This window comes from Xyrauchen texanus, chromosome 46 (assembly GCF_025860055.1).
Source record: "Xyrauchen texanus isolate HMW12.3.18 chromosome 46, RBS_HiC_50CHRs, whole genome shotgun sequence".
Classification (NCBI taxonomy): Eukaryota; Metazoa; Chordata; class Actinopteri; order Cypriniformes; family Catostomidae; genus Xyrauchen; species Xyrauchen texanus.
Window position 1 is genome coordinate 16,957,272 of NC_068321.1, and position 10,201 is coordinate 16,967,472.

Sequence of the window (10,201 nt, forward strand, 5' to 3'; positions counted from 1 at the left end):
TCATCCGTAAATGGAAGAAGTTTAGAACCACCAGGACCTGGCCGCCCGGCCAAACTGAGCGATCAGGGGAGAAGGGCCTTAGTCAGGGAGGTGACCAAGAACCCGATGGTCACTCTGACAGAGCTCCAGCATTTCTCTGTGGAGAGAGGAGAACCTTCCAGAAGAACAACCATCTCTGCAGTACTCCACCAATCAGGCCCGTATGGTAGAGTGGCCAGACGGAAGCTACTCCTCAGTAAAAGGCACATGACAGCCCGCCTGGAGTTTGCCAAAAGGCACCTGAAGAACTCCCAGACCATGAGAAACAAAAGATTGAACGTTTTGGCCTGAATGGCAAGTGTCATGTCGTGAGGAAACCAGGCACCGCTCATCACCTTGCCAGTACATCCCTACAGTGAAGCATGGTGGTTGCAGCATCATGCTGTGGGGATGTTTTTCAGCAGCAGGAACTGGGAGACTAGTGAGGATTGATGAAAACCTTCTCCAGAGCGCTCTGGACCTCAGACTGGGTCGAAGGTTCATCTTCCAACAGGACAACGACCCAAAGCACACAGCCAAGAAAGCAAAGGAGTGGCTACGGGACAACTCTGTGAATGTCCTTGAGTGGACCACCCAAAGCCCAGACTTGAACCTGATTGAATATCTCTGGAGAAATCTGACAATGGCTGTGCACCGACGCTCCCCATTCAACCTGATGGATCTTGAGAGGTCCTGCAAAGAATTGGAAAAACTGCCCAAAAATAGGTGTGTCAAGCTTGTAGCATCATACACAAAAAGACATGAGGCTGTAACTGGTGCCAAAGGTGCTTCAACAAAGTATCGCACAAAGGCTGTGAATACTTACAGTGGGTACGGAAAGTATTCAGACCCCCTTAAATTTTTCACTCTTTGTTATATTGCAGCCATTTGCTAAAATCATTTAAGTTCATTTTTTTTCCTCATTATTGTACACACAGCACCCCATATTGACTGAAAAACACAGAATTGTTCGCATTTTTGCACATTTATTAAAAAAGAAAAACTGAAATATCACGTGGTCCTAAGTATTCAGACCCTTTGTTCAGTATTTAGTAGAAGCACCCTTTTGATCTAATACAGCCATGAGTCTTTTTGGGAAAGATGCAACAAGTTTTTCACATCTGGATTTGGGTATCCTCTGCCATTCCTCCTTGCAGATCCTCTCCAGTTCTGTCAGGTTAGATGGTAAACGTTGGTGGACAGCCATTTTCAAGTCTCTCCAGAGATGCTCAATTGGGTTTAAGTCAGGGCTCTGGCTGGGCCATTCAAGAACAGTCACGGAGTTGTTGTGAAGCCACTCCTTCGTTATTTTAGCGGTGTGCTTAGGGTCATTGTCTTGTTGGAAGGTGAACCTTCGGCCCAGTCTGAGGTCCAGAGCACTCTGGAGAAGGTTTTCGTCCAGGATATCCCTGTATTTGGCCGCATTCATCTTTCCCTCGATTGCAACCAGTCGTCCTGTCCCTGCAGCTGAAAAACACCCCCACAGCATGATGCTGCCATCACCATGCTTCACTGTTGAGACTGTATTGGACAGGTGATGAGCAGTGCCTGGTTTTCTCCACACATACCGCTTAGAATTAAGGCCAAAAAGTTATATCTTGGTCTCATCAGACCAGAGAATCTTATTTATCATCATCTTGGAGTCCATCTTGGAGTCCTTGCACTGAGGAGAGGCTTCCGTCAGGCCACTCTGCCATAAAGCCCTGACTGGTGGATGGCTGCAGTGATGGTTGACTTACTACAACTTTCTCCCATCTCCCGACTGCATCTCTGGAGCTCAGCCACAGTGATCTTTGGGTTCTTCTTTACCTCTCTCACCAAGGCTCTTCTCCCCCGATAGCTCAGTTTGGCCGGACGGACAGCTCTAGGAAGGGTTCTGGTCGTCCCAAACGTCTTCCATTTAAGGATTATGGAGGCCACTGTGCTCTTATGAACCTTAAGGGCAGCAGAAATTTTTTTTGTAACCTTGGCCAGATCTGTGCCTTGCCACAATTCTGTCTCTGAGCTCTTCAGGCAGTTCCTTTGACCTCATGATTCTCATTTGCTCTGACATGCACTGTGAGCTGTAAGGTCTTATATAGACAGGTGTGTGGCTTTCCTAATCAAGTCCAATCAGTATAATCAAACTCAGCTGGACTCAATTGAAGGTGTAGAACCATCTCAAGGATGATCAGAAGAAATGGACAGCACCTGAGTTAAATATATGAGTGTCACAGCAAAGGGTCTGAATACTTAGGACCATGTGATATTTCAGTTTTTCTTTTTTAATAAATGTGCAAAAATGTCAACAATTCTGTGATTTTCTGTCAATATGGGGTGCTGTGTGTACAATAATTAGGAAAAAAATGAACTTAAATAATTTTAGCAAATGGCTGCAATATACCAAAGAGTGAAAAATGTAAGGGGGTCTGAATACTTTCTGTACCCACTGTATGTACATGTGATTTTGATATATATATAAAAAAAAAAAATTTTTCAATGATTTCAAACAAACTTCTTTCACGTTGTCAATAAGTTGTTTGTAGAATTTTGAGGAAAATATTTAATTTCATCTGTTTTGTAATAAGGCTGTAACATAACAAAATGTGGAAAAAGTGAAGCGCTGTGAATACTTTCCGGATGCACTGTAAATGGTTTAGAAGTCCAGTTCAGACAGGCTTAAGCCATTGCGTTGCATCAATAGACACGCCCGGTGTAGACCTGATGTAAGTCCACACTAATCCGTTTTCATTTGAAAACGCCTAACATCATCATTTCCAAAGTATGCAGTTATGGAGAGTACTTTTGAAAGTCTCAATTTTCAATGGAGGAAAATTCCTTTCTTATAAAAGTGTTTTTAACTGCCCCATCCTTCAATAACATTTCCTTTGCAAAGCTTTAATCGTTTTATAACTGTTTCACAAGCAATCCATGCTGAAATGAGCCGAAAATACATGCAATCCATGCTGAAATATGCTGAAGACACATCCAAATAACACTCTAACATAGTCCAAAACATGGTTTGAACTAGTCCAAAACATGGTTTGAACTAGAAACACACATCCAGTTTCCAGTATCATCTTGCACTGAAATGCACATCACCAGAAATGCATCAAGACTTGGAGGCCTGGGTAGCTCAGCTAGTATTGATGTTGAGTGACTCCAGCCAGTTCTCCTAAGCAACCAATCGTGGTTTGAGATACATGACAATGGTCAAAGACATCTGTCTAGTTCATGTTTATATTCAAAAATAATTAAAAAAAATTGTCCTTTGGTGTTCAGGAATAGTGAGGCCTAGAGTTGCAACGGTATGAGATTTTCACGATATGATAACAGTCTCTGAAAATATCACTGTTTCACGGTATAAGGTATTGCACAATTAATATTATCAGTGAAAACTGAAGTTTTTTTTTTTTTTTTTTAGCAAACACTTTATTATAATTGAAGTCTCCCTTTTGAAAATAAAATAAATAGAAAAAATAAGAAAGCTAACAGAATTATAATAATAAACCGAATTATAAACATGATAAAAAATAGCATGTAACTATAGCATGTTATATAACTAAAGCATGTTAGATTAAATGTTAGCATAGCATGTTAAATTAACTTCAAAATGAAAAATAACAACAGCTGTGTGAGCTTTTAAAGTAATGTCCTATGATTGTTAAGAATTAACATAAACTGTAGGTGTGCGACAGTGCAGCCAGATTGTTCCTGTCTGTATCTTTAACTAAGTGGTTCTCAACTTGTTTTGCTTCAGGACAGATTTTACATTGGAAATCAAGTGGCGACGTGGGTGAGATTATAGGATGATTGTCATAGTTGCACCACCTTTACTGCTGTGACATCATCTTAACCCTCTGGGGTCTGAGGGTATTTTGGGCCCTGGAGAAGTTTTGACATGCCTTGAAATTTGTGCTTTTTTCAGTTGCTTAAAAACATATTAATGGCTGAAGTCTGATAACACTGTATTCAGCGCAAACTGGGCTACAATAATATGTGAGCAACAGGTTTGTATTTTTGAGAAAATAATGTTTTGCATGGTTTCTGAAAAAACAAAACTTTTAAGTCACTGAAATAAGGACATATAACAAATACTAAACATTTGCCTACAAGACTTTTGAGAACTGGATCTTGTAGCCTAGAGGTTTTGCTACAAAATGATGAGAAAACCATCCTGATCACTCATTCATTCAAAACAAAATAGGCTATCACTTGGGCGGCCACCAAAATATCTTCAATGGGAGAACCATGGCATTGTTCTTTCCCTGCTGTCCATGACCTAGTCCGATTAGACCTGTTGAGAAACACTGCTTTAACTCACACACACATTCACTTATGTCAGACCCCCACGCTTCTTTCTGACATTTTCTCCACTGTGTGTGTGTGTGTGTGTGATGCAATTTTACGAGTCTGACAGGCAGACAAGGAGGAAAGGAGATGCGCACGCGCATGTGAGATTCTCCGTCCGGTTGCATTTTTTTCTCAATAACGTAGATAAGCAAATGTACATGTTATGATAACCGTCAATTTTCATACCGTGGTATACTGTGAAACTGGCCTGTCTGTCCTGCTTTCTCTGTTTATGAACTGAAGCACCAGTGGGCTGGGCCAAAGGTGCAATTATGTGAAGTAGGCGTTGATGTATTTTCGCTGAAGAGGCGGTCATGAATTAATGAGCCCCCTTGTAGGGTAGTTGCGGAAGTAAAGAACAAGGCATTTTTGCTGCTTTGTTTCAATAAAGGCTTTTATTGCATTGGGGATTAAGTTTTGAGATCTGAAATGTACAGCATATTTTATAGTACAATGCCCTCTTATCAAGGAAAATGTAATTCCTCATGACATGACCACTTTAAATTAAAAAGTTTTTTTAACTGTGGTGTGCACTAAGAAACAACTGAGTCCAAATGAAAATGGGGGTCTGGAGTACTGTTCAAGTGTACTCTGCTATGGTTCACAAATTTTTGAAAGAGAAGCACAGATGTTGACGAATTAATGACAACAAACAGGACTGCATTCAAAGCGGCAAATGCATTTCTCATTTCTGCAGAAATTGACTTTGGTGTGCGACTTGCATTCCTTGCATGGCTTGCAATGCATCTTTTCGCAGAGAAGCGCAATTGCCATTCTTCGCATATTAGGTTTTTAGTACAACACATTCCATTTTTGGCATCTTTTCCTGGAGTCGTCACCTAGTTACAGTGATAAACATCTGTCACATTGTTCAGGGTGTTTCTCGCATCAATAATGCAAACAAACTGCAGTTCATAGACTAATAATACAATAAAAAGAGACATGAAAGGGGGTGGAATCAATTTGAACCATGCCATCCAACCTAGTGTAAAAACAATCTAAACTAAAAAGGGTTGTGGTGGCATAATAGTTTAGTGTTAGTTGGTAGCTAAGGACTTTTCATGTAATTATTGCACTGAAAATAATTTGAACCAACACCCTGACTATCTACCTTTCTCTGTTTGTAAACACAGGAATGTTTCTACCCGGTGTCCACCTCTGACTGAGAGAAACTACATCGCATGCCCAATGACAGCAAATCAAGTGCAGGAATCACAGCTAATCTGAGTCAACTACAAGATTCATCATGGAACATAAAATGCTGACCTCATCTCTTACCTCAATGATTGTGATGAAAACCCTACCTGGCTCCTGCCTTAATGTCATTGTTTACTAATAACTTGACAGCACTCTTGACTATAACATAATGACTGCATGTTGGTTATATGCACTACCGACTGAATGTCTAAATCAATGAATGTCCTATTTGTAGTTTTATGGCTCTTCTATAATTGTGGGGATGTCCATGTTTTAATGTAGCATTTATATTCATCTGAGATAATAAAAGATTAAAAAGACACTTTAAAGCCTCTTGTCTTTATTCATGAATAAGTGATTCAAAACTTAAAGACCACATTTAAAATCTGAAGAGTGTTAAAAATTTTAAACTTTATGGATGAAAAGTTGTGTAGAAGTTAAGCATTCCAACTGGAACCAAGTTTGTTTTCGTTGCATAAAATATCTGGTAAAATATAGAGATGGTGTTCTGTAATCAGAACAAGCTGTTTTAATATTGTAAAACAGTATTCTAATAGTTTCATTCAGTAAAACCTCCATAAAACACTTCTGACCTTGTTAGACACTAATAATGTGGGATCTATTGTGTCTCACAGGCTTCACTGCTGTGGTCCCTCAACCTTCCCTGATAAGAGGTTGGTAGTTGGAGTACAGTGACGACACATAAAAAGACTAACAAGTGTTCTGTTTTTTTAAAAGAGAGCATATGTGTTTGTGAGGGTGTGTCATAAAGTGTCTGAGCGTGACGGCCCTGTAATTATCTGAGGTGTAGGTTTCAGATGAGCAGCACCACACGCAAGCAAACCTAACACTGATGTGTGGAGGAGCCGGTTTCTGTTTTTCCTATGAAATTTGTTTTATCTTGTCATCTCTATATTTGTTTCTTCTTTATACCCCTCGATGGCTTTGTCTGTTTAAAGGGAGAATTCTCACCAAAACTACATTTCTCATTTGCTCACCTTCTTGTTGCTGTTCTTGTTCCATTTGGGTGAACTATCCCTTTAAATATGCATATAGATTCAGTGGTCCAAACAACTCCAAGTCCACACGCACCCCTTCAGATGTCTTTTTGTCAATAAAATTGAGGTGGATTCTTTTTAGTGCCTTTTAAACCTGTCTTCATGATAATTCAACATGAAAAACAACCTTGTAGGTGCCCCATCCACACAATGGTCTTGTGAAAGGTTGATTATCTTAAGCTAGTCTTATCATAAGTCTTTTAAGGTTTATTCTGACAGACACAGCACTGTTTCACTGGTTGACTTTAGCTATTTGAAATTCTTTAGGTGGAGGGTTGGAGTTTACGTTTGTCTACATTCTCCAGAATTGATGGTAAAGTATTCTTAATGGGTCAAAGTGAATATAAAGCATGCCAAAAATACTACAAAGGAATTGTTTTTATAATGTTTTTCTTTACTACAATGTGTACAAAGTTACTACCACTTGAAAACTATGTAACTAAAAACACTAAGCAGGAGACTATCTTAAAATTAGTCCTTGTGGCAAGTCCATCATGTTCCAAGTCTTTTGAAGACATAAGATTGTTTTGGTGAGAAACAAATCCATAAACCCAAGTATGAGCAATAATAATATTGATGCTTTGTTGTATTGTGAGACCCACAGAAACTTTCAAATGTTTGAGGCCTATTGCTTCCTGTACTTTGAGTGTGTCACAACCGCTCTGAGATACTGCACACCCTCACACACACCCTCATCCCCACATAATCTATTAGTGTAGTGACCTATTAAGTCAAGGAATGCTTTGAGTGAACCTCCATGACCTTGTAATGGCTCAGAGCCACTAGTTCAGGATCAAAGCCAGAAGGAATGCCCCTTCAAACCCAGGGCAGGCTTGTACATAGAGGTCAGCTTTGTTTGTATTTGAAAAACGTCTCTGTCTGTTTGAACTTCCTTCTCTCCATAATGTGCTTGTTAATGTGACGCACCATTTATGTTTCATCACAAGAGCCACATTAAAGATATTGTTTGTGACGACAAAGCGTGAAGAAAAATCCAATCCATCGCTCCCTGAAGATGGCTTGTTTTCAGTGAGGGTCTGTGCATGCTGAAGCCAAAATATATGTGAATGCAGGCACATATGCCTACTTGTGAAAAATATGTCTTGCGTAGCCAGAACTTTTAAAGTCTGGCTAAACATCACAATGAATGGTCTGCTGCTTATTCTTGCCAAGAACCACCCACTTAGACAGTAAGGCTATGTTCAGACTGCAGGCAAATCAGATTTTTTTTTCTCAAATCAGATCTTTTCAGGCAGATTGTCCACACTATTAATTGCAAGTGATCAAATCAGATTTGCACATTCAGATATAACCAACCTATCTACATGGGTTGCTTTGGTAACGACGTAGCATGACGATGCTTTCAAAACCGATGCGGGAATAATGTAGGTGCATCATCTCGCTCTGCAAATAAGTTCCCTGTCCAGTTGCGGTGCAGGACTCCTCCGTCGCTCAAGGAAAACTCGGCGACAGAGGAGGCTGGTAAATATTGTAGATGTTCCGTGCTGCAGTCACCAATTTTTGACGTCATCATTGTGTGTTAAGAGTGACGCAAAAGACCATTTGAAATCTGAATTGAACAGCCAGAGCATCCGGACTGAGATGCATCTGAAAAAATCAGATTTCAATTGCATTTGAAACTACTACCCTATGTGGTTTGAATCAGATTCTGAAAAATCCGATTTCATGTGTTTTTTTTGCTGTCCAGAATATCAAATACTCATCTGGATATGCAAAAAAATCTGATTTTTAGAGGCAGTCTGAAAAAGGCCTTAAGAGACAGTCTGAACGACATGTAAAGCAACCAACCATTATTCTTTTTTTATTTATTTTTTTACGTGTCATTTAGCGGTGGGTTTATCTGAAATTGACTGCACCACAATAATAGAGTTGTGTAAAAAAAGAAAGAAAAAAAAAAAATTTTTAGTAGTGCGGGTGTCTCTATGAACGGTTGTACTGAAAGCACTGGGAAATTAGCAAATCATGTACAGACTGTACATTTCTGTATTTCCAACAGTAATAAATATAGACTAAATCCACAGAAAACAAAGTGCAAACCAGGAAAATACTGCCTTCGGAGGCTGTATACGGAATGTTTACGTCACATCCTTTGTATTGACAAACCTTCATCTAGCTCAATACAGCATAGATGTGTCCTTCGCTGCCTGTGTAATTCCACACTCCTGTGCATGTGGATCCACACTGGTTGAACTAAAAAAAGAAAATGGTGTCAACAGAGGCAGTTTATAGCCAGTTTGTGTATACATTATTATTATTTTTATTATTACTTTTCCCAACTTTTTCATTTCTATTGAGAACGTATTATTGTAGTTATTAAATATATGCTTTGTTGTCACCAAAACTCTCTTGATTTTGTTCTAGATTAATAACCGGTTGTGGTTTGGTTACACTAAATGAATGCTGGTATCCTAGCAACTGTCAGTAATACGTTTCCGGAGTTACCTACGTACGCAAATGCTGTCTGTTAAGACACTGACTGATAGGCCAGTGAGGCAACAAGGCAGCTATACCTTAGGATTCAGACACAATTCTGCAGTAGTGGAATAAAACATTCTGCACTAGTCTGGCAGACTTTGAATTTGCTTGATTTATCCACCTGGACTGATACAAGATGATGTTTGCCCTTTATCCTGGAAGTTGTGTTATGTCAGCCAATCAGATTAGAGCTTGCTAGATCAAGAAAGTGCTTTCCAGTTTTGTGAGAAGTATGCATCAGATGGTTAGTGAATGGACTGTAGCTTGGTCTATCTGAGACTAGTGCATGTTAACACTAGTGTTGCACGTTGCAGTCACCTAGTTTTCTTTAGTCAAATTGAAAATTAAAGCTACTACAAGAGTAAAACACTTACAAATATAGCTCACACCCCCATTCCAATGTGATTCAGTTTCCCAGCAGAGCCTGAGGTTTCTAGATCATTTCACTTTCATTTCGAGTGGAATGAATATTTTCAGCCTTTACCTTCTGGCCAACACACAATTCAATGTGTTTATAGACACTTTTAGTGTATATAGGTCTGAGGTCAGTTTTCATGAAGCTAATGGAGTTGTTCAGGTCAGGGCTCGGATACATGAAAGCTGGTCGTAGATCTGCCCTGAAGGGGAATCTTTGTCTAAGGACTGCTGTGGTCTACATTCAGGATGTAATTAGTCTCTCCCTGCTGTTTTTAGAAGTGAGGTCTGATAGCACAATTTAAAAACACGTTAACATCTACCTGAGTCGTGTTTAAAGGTTAAGGTGGCTTCATTATTGACCGCTTCCTTTCTCGCAAGCTTCCGCCCTTCTGATGAAAGTTCTCAACATTATTTCACTAAAAGGGTTCAAATTAGTCTTAACATCTACTGCTTCTATATTTTCATTTGTTAATAAAGTGTCATTTAATTAATGTCTAAATTCTGTCTCCTATCTCAGCTAAATATGCAGAGATGATTAGTCAACTATAAGCCATTTGAAAAGTGTGGCTCTGTGATGGGTTTTGGCTTGTGGTGCAAAAAAAATGCTGTTTGTTTGAGCATCCTGACCAGCCTGACAAAAGTTTGGGTTGAGACTATCTGTTTGTTTGATCAATGAAAGATGG

At 39.4% G+C, this 10,201-nt stretch overlaps 1 protein-coding gene across 1 annotated transcript in view; it reads left to right on the forward strand.

Moving 5' to 3' along the window:
• The window catches only part of si:ch211-266k8.4 (TBC1 domain family member 10B), a 66,451-nt gene extending 60,610 nt beyond the window's left edge, over nucleotides 1-5,841 (forward strand). Inside the window, exon 15 of the mRNA XM_052120157.1 lies at nucleotides 5,484-5,841. Coding sequence (XP_051976117.1) covers nucleotides 5,484-5,577 — 94 coding nt within the window. The 3' untranslated portion in view covers nucleotides 5,578-5,841. The remainder of the gene's footprint in view (nucleotides 1-5,483) is intronic.
• Nucleotides 5,842-10,201: the final 4,360 nt, after the last annotated feature.